At 36.7% G+C, this 13,715-nt stretch overlaps 1 protein-coding gene across 15 annotated transcripts in view; it reads right to left on the bottom strand.

Moving 5' to 3' along the window:
* The window catches only part of Grip1 (glutamate receptor interacting protein 1), a 383,234-nt gene that overhangs the window by 123,242 nt on the left and 246,277 nt on the right, over positions 1 to 13,715 (bottom strand). For all 15 annotated transcript variants that reach the window (XM_048805484.1, XM_048805527.1, XM_048805545.1 and 12 more), the window contains 4 exons: positions 13,104 to 13,249; positions 5,490 to 5,573; positions 2,398 to 2,473; positions 179 to 324 (listed from right to left, as the gene is read on the bottom strand). In XM_048805484.1, the coding sequence (XP_048661441.1) occupies positions 179 to 324; positions 2,398 to 2,473; positions 5,490 to 5,573; positions 13,104 to 13,249 (452 nt within the window). The remainder of the gene's footprint in view (positions 1 to 178; positions 325 to 2,397; positions 2,474 to 5,489; positions 5,574 to 13,103; positions 13,250 to 13,715) is intronic.

The following is a 13,715-nucleotide window of genomic DNA, read 5'->3' as shown; positions in this document are numbered from 1 at the left end:
CACCATTGAAAAATACCACACCTTTTCCTGAACTCAGACTACAATGATAGAGTATTGATGCAATTCTGTCTGCTACAGGAGGGCCAAAAAATATGCACTTATCTACAGTGGGTTTTCAGGGATGGGCAGTGACAGGATCTAGAGCTTAAGAGAGCACCCGCTTGGGATTCCAACATACCCATTACTGAGACATCGTATTCTATCAGCAGCGTTGCTTCTTGTCCACATTGTTTAAGAATACTCATGGCTTCAGCATGTGTGGTTCCAAGAAGCCGAATTCCATCCACACTGAGCAACCTGTCTCCAGGTCTGATAGTGCCCTCTCTAAAGGGAAAATAAAGGCAAGGTCTTGATTAATGTAGCATAATGCTTATAGTCACTTAGCCAAAGCCATTCTTCCACACACGTGCTGCCATCCATCCCATTTGCACTCTTTGTAAGCCTCAGGTATCACAGTAAGAGTGTAAAGAGGAAGCCCTGCAAGGAAAATTGCTATAATACAAAAATCAGTAATGAGAAGATAACCAGACATTAGCGGGTAATCTAGTTACTCAGAGTTAACTCTTGAGTACAAAAGTAAGAAAGGCATATTTTTTTCTTTTGTAGGTTTTTGCCTGAAAGTCTAAAATTGATTTATTGGTACCCAGGAAATAGCATTCACCTATTTTCCCAAAGTCAGGTGAGCAGAAAAGCCTTTTTAATTTCATTCAATTTATTACCAGTGAACCCAAGTGGAATGGGGAGTGCTGGTGAGAAATTGCACTACTCTGTAAATTTCCCTAATGATTTATAAGGCTGTTTGGCAATCAATAAATGAATTCAGTCTCACATTTCTGGGAAGAAGCAGGCAAATTATATTTTCCCTGTTGTGACTAGTCTTCAGGCACTGGGAGATGACACCAGGATGTTAGTGACATGATAGAGGCAGAACCAGAGTGCCTTCAGGATTACAGCCTCCCTACCCAAAAGATCTCTTAGACATCTTTCACTTAGGCAACTAAGTATTTTGACTCTTAAGTTTTTATCGTTAACACTTAGGTTTCCTTGACTTCTAAGCTAATTTGATAATGTATTGCTCACAAACTTACCGTCTGTTTTTGACATTCTTGTTAACCCTAACCCTAAATGTTGATAAGAAATGAACAGATGTCTATTTTCATCAGAAAGAATAATTCCTAAGAGAGAAATGAGAATGAAAAAGGCAAAACTTCCCTGGAGGTTTTAACTTTGTGCTATCCTTTACAAAGGCAAATATACCCTAGCACAGTGTCTCCCTCCTCTCTTTATATGAAATATCATCTTTCTTAAAAGTGAGCCGACAGCAAATGCTTTGAGGAAAATAAACCTGAATTTGTATCCTGGTTCTTCTTAATACCTGGCATGTGACTTAACCATCTGTGCCCTCCATTTGGCCAGCTGAGATACAATAAAAATATCTCATTCACAAGATGGTTGTAAGGCTAAAAATATAAGACAGTGTTGGCCAAGAAGTTAGCACAGTTCCTGATACTCAGTATGTGTTTAATAAATTGTATTTATTATTATAATTTCTATTTCTTAAAAAAGGTTTATAATTTCTATTTCTCTCTGGTCTGAAACAGAGAGACAGATTTTCCTCCCATCTTGCAATGATATCTCATGGCAGGAGTGTGTTCCTCCATCATTATGCAGTTGACTTTTGCTGTGGGAAAATAATACAGAGATAAGTATGTCCAGAGACACCTAAACTGTGAGTGTACCTGGGACCCAACAAGACTTATGATGTGAAGGCTGAAGGCACTTGTCTTTCACATATTCAAATTCTCAAGGAAAAGAAACGGAAGGAAGTGAAAACTCGAGAGACTGGCAAAATTCCTTCCATTTTGCTAAAAGTCACTTCCATTCTGACATGAATGTCATTATCTAGTGATAAGAATGCCAATAATTACAAAAATCAAACAACCATGACCTGGATCTTCTTAATAGCTGGCATGTGACTTAACCATCTGGGCCTCCAGGTAGGAGGGTAGCAGTTGAGGGGCCAGATGCCTGTCATAAGTCCCTCCTACATGAAAGCTTCCCCTGAAGGAACCGTGCATCTCAGACCTTTGATAAAAGTTAACAGACCCAAAAGACAGATATTATTGTCAACATCTACAGTGGAGAAAATTGAGCTCAGAACCAAGTTACTTGCCAGGAATAAAGTATGCTAAATGCCGAATCTAGAGAGAAACATTATTATTTCAAACTCTTTTAGTTTTCACATTCTAACATATTTATGTAATATCTATCTTTGCTATGAAAGATGTCTAAGAGATCTTTTCTATTCTCTCCAAATTCTATAAATCAAATTCTATGCCAAAGTCTCCAACTCTATTTAATCTGTTTTGGACAATAACACAGAAAGATGAAGTTTACCTGTCAGCAGGCCCTCCAGGACGAACACATGTTATCACAACTGGGCGAGATTTATTCCTATCATCATGGGCTCCCCCTAGCAAAGAAAAGGAATACAGCTTTAAAATATATTCATCGTTGAAGCTTGGGAGGCGGAGGCAGGAGGATTGTGAGTTCAAAGCCAGCCTCAGTTATTTATCGAGGTGTTAAGAAACTTAGTGAGACTCTGTCTCTAATAAATACAAAACAGGACTAGGGATGTGGCTCAGTGGTCAAGTAATCCTGAGTTCAGGTACCCTGGTACCCCCTAAACAATAATAATAATAATAATAATATGTTCATTGTTGCCATTAAGAAAAGCTCATTTACAAAATGCCAGCTGAGAAACTGCAGAATATTTATTGATGTAGGGAAGAAAACATGCAAAATTTGCCTTCTCACATATAACAATGGCCTCAAAGGTCTTACTTGTTTCTTATGGAATGTGTTTAATGAATGGAAATTGAAATCTCCTATGTTCAGGCCAGAGCATCACTTTTTTTCCCTATGGGTACAAGTTCTATTGTTCAGAGGGTCAAATTTTTAGAATCTGTCACTTACATTATTAGAAAAATAAGTCCGTTCACCATCTAAAAGCTTATTTTAACATCCAAAGTTCTATTCCATCAGGTTATGAAGTAATTCTCCAGCACTAAACAGATAGACTCCTTCTGTGCTATCAGCTCCACTTCCTGATTTTCCTGGTAATCTCCCTTTGTCTCAGAGTAGCTCACATCCCATTTATGCCAAAATGTCTTAAGAGTCATGCTAATATTTACCCACCATACCTTTTTTTTTTTTTTTTTGTATTGGGGATTGAACTCAGGGACACTTGACAATTGAGCCCAATGCCAATCCTTTTTTTGTATTTTATTTAGAGACAGGGTCTCACTGAGTTGCTTAGCACCTCGCTTTTGCTGAGGCTGGCTTTAATTCATGATTCTCCTGCCTCAGCCTCCTGAGCCTCTGGGATTACAGATGTGTGCCACCATGCCTGGCTGTATCTTTTCAATCTGATTAACCAATGATTCTTAAGGGATGGATAGTGGCCATCTGTTGAGCTGGAAAAACCTTCTAGAGATGGATTTCAAAAGGATCCAAAAGTATAAGTCTTTCTTTGATTCACATTGAGAAATTAAACAAAATTCTATGAACTTTTGTTTTACCAATGTATTAACAAAGTTATTAAAGCCTAAAAAATGTGGTACTTATCAACTAAACTTGTTTATTATCACTAAAATCAGATTAATGCCAAGCAGTCCGATGTTCACACAAATCTAGGCAATATTTAATTATTCATTCATTTATTGAGTGCCACTATGCACAAGCCAGTATTGTAGGCTTATATTATAAAACTCCTGTGTGTATACACAGATATTTAAAATTCCTGAAAAGTGTGAAAGGAATATTCTGGTAATATTACATCATTTGTTTTCTTGAGGTGGTTGAGGAATTCAGTTGTTTCTCTTCTTATTTCTTAATGATAAATTGCTATTGGTTTGGCTTTTTTGTTGGCAATTTGATTTGCTATTAGCCACCTGATAACTAGTGATATACACTTGCAACACCAGTAATTTTTGCTGCATCCTTTCAATAATAAGGTTTGTATGCTTGTTGCCGCAGTCTGGCTGGGCACAATTCAGGAGCCACTTGACAAAAGAAACGAACTTTATTTTTAGAACCACACACAGCCAAACAAAACACCTCCTCAGGAAAAACCCTCAGAGCCCAACTGCCACCACCGGCTTCCCACAAGCCTCTCTCCCTCCCCCACTCCTCCTGCTCTTGAGGCCGATTGGCTGGGTCGCATGGGCGGAGCCAAAAAAGTCCCCAATGAGCAGCTCCGTAGTCTGAAAGGGCGGGGAAACAGCCCAATGAGCATCACCGCAGAGGAGCCAATCAGCTAGATGTTGCTGGGGCCTCTGTGAGCCAATCATCAGCTGGCAGTCTGAAAGTTTGCTGGGGCCCCTTTGGCTGTGGCTCTCAACACTTGTGATTCAAGAACACTTCCCTTCCACACTTACATTGCAAAAACAGATGACACACGTGGGTACTTTGTCAGTTTGTGTCTTAAATTCACTGGACTGTTATTTCCTATAGAAAAAGATCTTGTCTTATGACTCCATTGTACTGATATCTATGCTGACATCAATACATCCTTTGAAAATATTTGCTTGATTGATTTGCTACTTGACTGGTCCATAGTGAGACCTAATGTTTAAAGCTCAGCACTTTCAACAAGTCTATGGAAGTCAACATACCTCCTTTAATCTTTGATGCATGTATATTTATTAAGATGCTAAATGTTAATCCAATAATTTATATATATATATTTTTACTCTGGTGAAGTACAGAATGTCATAGGTAACAACAAAAAAATCAAGAAATGTATGTTAACAAATTCCTGATGCTTATATAGTTCCCTATTAAACCTCATTGTCACATGAGGAATTGAGAGCTGTTAATAGAGACATAGTATTATAGGGATGAAATTACTATTGAGAAAAACAGAATAATAAAAATCAGAATCATAGCTTAGAATGAATAATTTTATAGAAAAGCTGGAGTCAATTGAAATCTTTATTATCAATGCCATCCCATAATAAGATGAGTTGAGCTGATGCACACAGGTACTCAAGGGATTAGATCATCTTAAATCCATTTTTAGAAAGCTACAATAACAAAATGTATTTCAAGAGAAATTAATTTAGACGAAGTTGGTTAATCCTTATGTATTAAATCAAGTCAAGCCAACTCATCAACATTTTTGTTTCAGTGATATAGAAAAGGGAAAGGAAAAAGATGTGTTGAAAAGTGACAGATCAGTAGCATGACTGTGTATGACAAGGTTTACTGGCTGCTTGTTCTGTATTAGTGGACTAAAATAATGCTGATCATTTGAACTCTACTTGAGTTCCCATCGTTTTATTTATTTAAAGAACAGTGGGTTCAAATATTAAAATGTAACTTAATACAATGAAAACATAAGTTTTGGGGGGATGATGTTCCTGTAAACTCCCAATCTATCATGCCCAATTCTCCAAGAATTTCTGATTGTTCTAATCGTCACATACCTCGTATTACAAAACCAAAGGTGTTGCCTTCTTTATGTAATGTGACCTCCACTGTTCGGAAAATAACACTTGATCCTTGTACAGCTGCATATAGGAAAGAGAGGGAGGTATAAGTTTTCAAATATAATAATGTTTCTAAATTTTTCAATGTGGCATAAAATATTATAGATCCCTCTTGCAAATATTTTTGTTTTGTGTAATAAAAATCAACAATTCCAAAAAATGTTAGAAAAAAGTAATTATAATGACATGCAAATACCATAAAAGAGTTATCTATCCAAAAGGAACCAAAATCATAGCTCCTTCCCTTCCTGTGTAGAAGATTTCTACACAGAATAACAGTTACATTGCTTGAACTCTACAGAATGAGACAATATGTAACAAGCAAAACTGTTTTCCCTTTGTGAAATGTAAAAACAATGATTTTTGCAAAATTAATGAAATATTTTCTTCAGTTATTTTTAAGCTACTTTAAATTTGTTGATAAGACAAAAGTAGAGATGTCTTAGAATCATTAACACACACATTTTATTTTTTTTACCTAGGTTGCTAGCCAATCAGGACAACATTTATTTTTATTTTTGTAGCTAGTTCCAGAAAAAAAAAGTATTACTCTCAGACTGCTATCAATATATGTATGTGATACAAATAGGTGTTCTGATATATAAAGAGCTATTAAGTGAAGATATTAGCAACCCTAGGGAAACGTGGAGAACAAAACAATGCTAAGTACATTCAAAATATTACTACTAACAAAATAAAGATCTACTTAATTTTACTTGATGTCTCCATGCCTATGTTGTTTGCCCGCTGGTTGCTCTCATTTCACAAAGTGAAATTGCACTGACAAGCTGAGATCTCTAGTCATGTTAGACATCTGCGTGAGGGTACAAGTTATGTGAAGGCACAGTCGCTAAGACATCCTGTAAGACTATTTTTAGGAAACAAGTGAGTAGTTCTGGTTGTATATTGCACTATTGCTGCATTTAGAAAACAAAATTGCACGAATTAATATTTTTTTCATTATGAATATAGGAGTATTTTATGCATGGAGACAGAAAAACCTGTGATATATAGAAATGGATGGTTTTAGACTTTTAAAAAATCTGTACAATGATATCTAATGCCATATTCATTATAAATAACACATTTTTACATTGTTACTAGATCCTAAAGGGGTCACTTATTACAAAAAAAAAACTATCAATAATAGTCCTTGACTTATGATGACTTCACTTAGTTTGTCAACCTGAATGACAGGGGTGAAGGTATATCTAGACTGTCACTCTGCTTTTCACATTCAGTGCAGTATTCAATAAAATACGTGAGATATTCATCACTTTATGATACAATAGGCTTTGTGACTTACAATTTTGCCCAATGGAGGCTAATGTCAGTGTTCTAAGTATGTCAGAGATGGGATAGGCTAAGTGATACAATTTGGCAGGATAGGTAAATTAAAAGTAGTTTCACCTCATAATATTTTCATCTTAGCAATGGTTTTATTGGGATATAAACTCACCATAAGTCAAAGAACATCTACATATAGACAGAATTGAAAGGCATCTTTAAAATATACTTTCCTTGCCATTTATAGGAAGAGCTAGTGGTTTTAATTAAGCATTACTTACAATTATTTTTAATTATCAGAAAATCTTAACCCTCAAAGGAATACTGTAGAAATGTTTATGAAAAGTAGACATTTAAATTTACAGAACTGCACATTTAACAGGCTAGGACATAAAGTGCAAAAATAACTTGGATCTGCTGAAAAACAACATAAACCTGCAGCTGAACAAATGTTTTGGTACACTGCTGATTTAATTAAATGTCATATTCTTGCTACCAGGGGAATTACAGTTTATTCCAATCAACTAGGAACAGTGCAAACAACTGAAAAGAGTTGAGGTATAGTTTTAATTAAATGAAAAACAAAATTGGGTTCAAACCAAATGTTTTTTTTTTTCCTATTTCTATGACCCAACAAGCCACTTGAAGAAATTGGTTAAGGAACATGATGTTTTCTGTTCAGTTGATAAGTGAGAAAAGCAAAGGATATGGGAGAAATACTCAATAGCATCTCTTCTGTCCCCAGACCTCTGCAAAACTGTTTGCAAATATTATTTTATTTAATCATTAAATCATCTTTCAATTATGTTCAACCAAATCCTAATTCTGGACCACCTGTCCTTGTTGACTGGATGTCTGTTCTGGGAATGCAAAGTAATGGAATTTTAACATTGCTCTAGTTAAATCTTGCTGACCACAAAATCTTAAAATCAAATCTTAAGTCACTATAAAGACTTTAGGGATTATCTACAGCTGTAGATTATCTACACTTATTGCTCTCCATCAGTTACAATTGTAAATCTGAATGCTGACTACCTTTTATGTTAATTAATGAAACAGATCTGATCTTTATAATTCTTGTTTGCATGACAGGCTCTTGGTGATATGGTTTTATACCTAGGACCAGATATCCTATATTGGCCACTCTAATTTTTTTACTTATTACTTTGCATGTGTGTATGTGTATTCAAAGATGCAATTAAGGGCTTACCAAAAGAATCAAAGGGCCAGGTAAAAACTAATTTCAAAATATAAAACTACTCCTTACTTATTTTAGTTGTATTGGCACCCCTTGTTCTATATGTGAACATGCATGTACTTCTACACAGTTCTTTTACTATAGTAGATAAGATCATTCCAACCTATGTACTCTTCCCCTGCCTCCCCACCTCACCAAGAACATAGGAGTTGTGTACTTTGCCCCTTTGTTATGTTACACTTGCCCATGGTTCTTACTAGACATGTGCTCTGGTGGCCAGGCTTATCCTTTTTTCCCCCCTCTGCCAAGGAAGAGCTTCCCTGAGAAGTGCTGCTCTCTTATACTTAATCCCAGAATGAACCTCATGTAGGGAACCTTGAATTACACCCCATTCCTGTTCTCTATCACCACCACCACCACCACCATCTATCTGTTTTCCATTGGTGTTAGAATTGAGAAAAAGCCTATCCAGTGACATGTTTTAACACCTTTATCTAAGTTAAGAAAAGACTCCTTTCCATAGAAAGCTAGTCTGATTCAGTCAATGTTTTAACCATAAGGACGACCTCTGCCAACCAGATTGTGTGATAGGCATTTTTATTGAATAAGTAAATCTGCAGCTCCACGGTTTGAATGGAAACAGAATTTTAAAAAAAACAACTTGCTAAAAATTATACTCTTTCCAACCATTTAAGCTTATAATAAAAAATTCTAGGTGTTAACTGAAAATGGATGAGAATTATTTAACATTTCAATGTTCTGCAGGTGGTATGTGACACAAATTTTGAAGGCACTACTCTGCTCTGTTTTTTTTTTTTTTGGTGGGGGGTTATGAGGATTGACCTCAGGAGCACTTGACCACTGAGCCACATCCCCAGCCCTATTTTTTATTTTATTTAGAGACAGGTCTCACTGAGTTGCTTAGCGACTCACTTTTGTTGATGCTTTGAACTTGTTATCCTCTTGCCTCAGGCTCCAGAGCCAGGGAATTACAGGCGTGCTCCACTGTGTCCAGCTCTGGTCTGACTTTTAATGCATAAATGCCTAAGATACAGTTGAGTCATGTTCTTCCTAAATACAGTTTCAAAGCATCATATATTTTAAAGTGAAAAAGAAATGTAAAGCTCATGTAGTCCAATCATTTCATTTTTGTAAAGAAACTGAATCTCAGAAAAGATAAGTGGCTTGCCCAAAGTCAAACTTCAATCTTTCCTTTATCAGATCATGGAAGCACACATCCTTCCTCCAGCTCTTTCTAAAATCTGGGGTTGGCTGAACCTCAAATTGCTGTGATCTGGAGAAAGTTACTGGCCGTGGCTTTGGCCTTGGGCGGCTTATCTCTCAGTGTCAGTTCTCCTCCAGGGCCTCAGCTGTGGTGGTCTGTTTTGCTCTGGCAGTCTGAGCTAAGTGGAGTGGAGGCTTCCTAATCCTTCCAACCTCTCTGAACTCAAAGACCTTATTAATTTCTCCAAACATAATAAAAAGAAACAGATCATCCTTGGAGAATAGATCTCTTCTATCTGATTTCTAGCATGAAAATTCACACTTTTGTGTTTAAAAATACCTTTTTTTTTTTCCCCATCAGCTTTCTTACGTGAGGAAGACAAAGCAGGTATAATCACTGGGTTATGAAAGGCTTTTATTCCAAAACATTTCTGATACTCATCTTTTTCTCTTTAACTCTACCAACGCAATATTGATTTAGGATATCACCTCTCTTTCGGAAAACTGAAGCAGCCCTTAGGCTTAATAGCTCCTGATCTATACTCCATTTGGCCACCAAAATGATGAACCTAAAAATCCCAATCTGATGAAGCAGTTTTAAAAGCCTTTACTGACTCCTCCCTGCCCACTTGATGCCACCCCACATTCACCAAAATGGTGTAGAAGGTCCTCCTTGTTTGGCTCCTCTTTGGCCTCCTTCTTACCCATATTCCCTTTGTGCTCTAACAACTCCAATCTGTTTGGGCTTAACCTGTGCATTGGGCTATACTGTCTCATCCTCTTGCTGGACCCTCTGCATGGAATGTTGTTCCTCTTTCCACTTGACTTGCCCTGTTTCCTTTAAGACTTTCCCCAAATCCCCAGGTCTGAATCACCCCCAAATATTGGGAAATCTTTATTATGGGTCATAACCTGAAAGCTATACTGACAGCTCCTTTAGAAAGAGGTCATGCTTGATTAATATTTATATACTCAGTGGGATGCAAATGCATATTCAAGTAGCTTTGACTCTAGTTCTCTTAACTCCTCAGCGATGGTGTGAGATGGTGATTTCAAAGCACACTGACTGTTCTAACATTCAAGAACACATAGAGGGGGAATGGGTAGGGGAGGGGAAGAAAAAGAGGGTCATGGGGACTAAAATGGAGTAAATTGAATTCCATGCATGTATGATTTTGTCAAAATAAACCCAACTACTATGCATAACTATAATATTGTAATAAAACTACAGTATCTTCAGCAAAAGAATAATAACAATGATGATGATGGTTAATATTAATTTCTTACCAAGCATCTGATAATGGTCTAAATAATGATTATGTGATGGTAGCCTGTGCTCCTTAACAAACATCCTACAACAATCATAGCCACGTAACAGCTGGGAAGCCTAAGGCTTGAAGAACTGAAAACACACATCCAGAGTTTACAAAGCTAGAAATGGACAAGGCAGACATTTAACTAGCAAACCAGTCCATACCCTTAACACTCTATTTTACTGTCTTATTCTTGCTGAAAATGAAAAAAAATGTAGCGAGTTTTTTTAAAATTTTTTTTATTTAACATAAACTTAAATTGATTTTGTTATAAAATGAGTACTCAATTTTCCATGCTACATTTTATGTTAAGAATAAGTACTTGTTACTGGCTATGTACATATTCCCTTAGTGCTCTAATCTGGTCCCCAAGCTTCAAACATCATCTCAACTCCCATCATGCTCAATTTACATTTCTAGTCCAGATCTTACTTCCAAGTCCCTTAACTGAAGCTCTTTTCCTGATATTTCCTTGTGCATATAGAATACACATCTCAAATATCAAACAATGATCTCCTGATCTCCCCCCTGGTCAGCTCTTCCCATATTCTTCCCCACCCTGTTAAATGGCAACTCCATCCTTCCAGTTGCTCAGACTCAAAACCTGGGGTTATTCTTGACTTCTTCATTTCCAAATGACTCACCTAAAGCCATTAGAAAATCCTGTTGGTCTATCTTCAAGATTAATTTAGAATCTGATTCTCACTACCTCCATTTACTCTCTTTCCCCTGAATCAGTGCAATAGCTCCAGCTTCTATCCTCACCCTGAAGTCTGTTCTCGACACAGCAGCCTGAAAGAGCCTTCAAAAACATAAATAAGATCATGCTTTTCTCTGTTCAAACCATACAGTGGCTTTCTGCATCATTCAGAGCAAAACTGAAGGTCCTTCCAGTATCCAATGAGGACACCTTCCACCTTACATTTCTGACCTCATTTCTTAATCCTCTTCCTGAGTGTTCTGCTCCACCCATACTGCCTTTCTTAATGTTTGTAGAATAACCCAGGGATATTGCTGCCTTCTGGTCTTGGCACTGGCTGGTCCATTTTTCAGTAACTCTCTTCCTCCAGAAATTAATATGGTCACTCCCCACCTTTCCTTCATGTCATGAACAAATGTTATTTTCTCAGTGGCTGCTCCTTGACCACTCGATTTAAAATTGTAATCCCTCCCCAATCCCATCACCCTTAATCGCTCTCTTGCTCTGATTTCATAACATCCATGACCCTACTCTGTAATTTACTTATTATGTTTTTGTTTTATTATCTGTCTTCCCCTGCTATGATGGCAATTCCACGGATGTACCCAAGCTCCCAGAATGTAGCAGAGGCTGGAATATAAATCATTACTGAAAATGAATTATTACCAACTCTTCATAATTTATCTGTATTCTCACCAGTAGGGAAGAGCAAAGAGATTTCTAGGATAGCATCTTGTGAATAGCTAATAATTGGAGAGGTGGTTCTAGAATAGTATAGCTTAAATGCAAGGAAGCAGTAACACATAGCACAAGGTATGTCTCATGTGAATAAGCATGTGGGCTTTGAAATTGGGCAGCTTGTGCTTAAATATGGACTTTGCAGACCAGGACTATTAATTTGGGAAAGATACTTAAGCTTCTGTAAAGTGAGAAAAAGAGCAATAATAGGGACTACCTTGCAGGATTGATTGATTGATCATTATTTATTAAAAACTTTTATAGTGCCAAGCACCATTCTAAGTGTTTTATAAATATTAACTTAGTTACTTCTCTTAATAAACTTATGAGTAGAAATTAATATTATCCCCATTTTAAGGATGTGAAAACAGAGACCTAGAAAGTTTAAGTAACTTTCTCAAAAGTAAGTAGTTGGTAAAAGGGGAAGCTGGGATTTGAACCCAGCCATTTGATAAATTAAAGTTCACCTTTGCTGACCCCGATATTAGTGAGGATTATGTAAATCAATGCAAGTCAACTTTCTTATAATTTCAACATTTAATAAGTGTTCAAAATGTGTTAGCTGCTCTTGTTATTACCATTATTATTATTTGATAATAATGTGATCTGAAATTATGTTTATGTTTCAGACATAAACATATCTATACAAGAGTCAATATAAAACATGCTTTCCCTAAATCTGAGTGCAAAATTTAGTACTTAATGCACAGAGACTATATATTATATATACATATATATATGTGTGTGTGTGTGTGTGTGTGTGTGTGTGTATATATATATATATATATATATATATATATATATATATATATTTATTTATTTATATAAATAAAACTTTACATACATAAGTGTTGTAGAAAGATCACATCACATTAATAGAACATGGGCCCTGGGTAATTTCATTGTTAATTATTCTCTTTTTATTTTTTCTGAGTGAGGCTATATGTTTCTCAAATCAAATACTTAAAAATATCAAGTTTGCTTTGACCTTGCTGTAATGAGACACTGGTGGCAAAAGGGAACAACAGAAGCCAGGTGCTTTAGGAAGTGATGTGGTACCCCCTACACTGTCCCAGATTGTGTTTACTCACAGACTGGCGGAAGCTCATACTCCACTTCAAGAACCACTCTCTCTCCAACATTCTTCAGCAAGCTGATGATCTCATCGTGGCGGAATTTGGCCAGGTTGATCCCATTCACAGCTTTGATGTAGTCACCCACATCTAGCTGGTCACTTCTGCAAAATAGACAGTGTTAGTTCAGTGGCCCATCTTCTCCACAGGCCAGTCTGGATCTATTTTTCACTTTCCACTCATGAATAAGCAAGTTTAGATGGCAACATAGTGAAGTCCCTGCTGCTCAGGAGGTGACTGGTTCCTGAGGGCAGGGGTGTAGCTCAGTGTCAGTGGGTTCTGTTTTCTCAGCTGTCACATTTTAGAAATTCTGCTCTGGGTATGCCATTATTTATGATTTTCCCTTAACCTTTTTGTTTTTAAAAGCACCATAAAACAAAATAATTTTTATTTATTTATTGAGTTGCTCAGCACTTAAGGGGCTGATTCTCTGGGAATGGATCCAGATCCCAGATACTTCAGATCTTTTTCTTTTTAGTCCCTCTCATTTTTGCTGCCTGCCTTTTGGACACGTCATGGGTTACAATATCGTCACTGGGATTTTATCCAGGGCCAAAGAAAGTCTCTCAA

Source organism: Marmota marmota, unplaced genomic scaffold (genome assembly GCF_001458135.2).
Source record: "Marmota marmota marmota unplaced genomic scaffold, marMar, whole genome shotgun sequence".
In the NCBI taxonomy this organism is placed as follows: domain Eukaryota; kingdom Metazoa; phylum Chordata; class Mammalia; order Rodentia; family Sciuridae; genus Marmota; species Marmota marmota.
The sequence above is the reverse complement of the archived record's forward strand: the minus strand, read 5'-3'. Positions and strand labels throughout refer to the sequence as shown.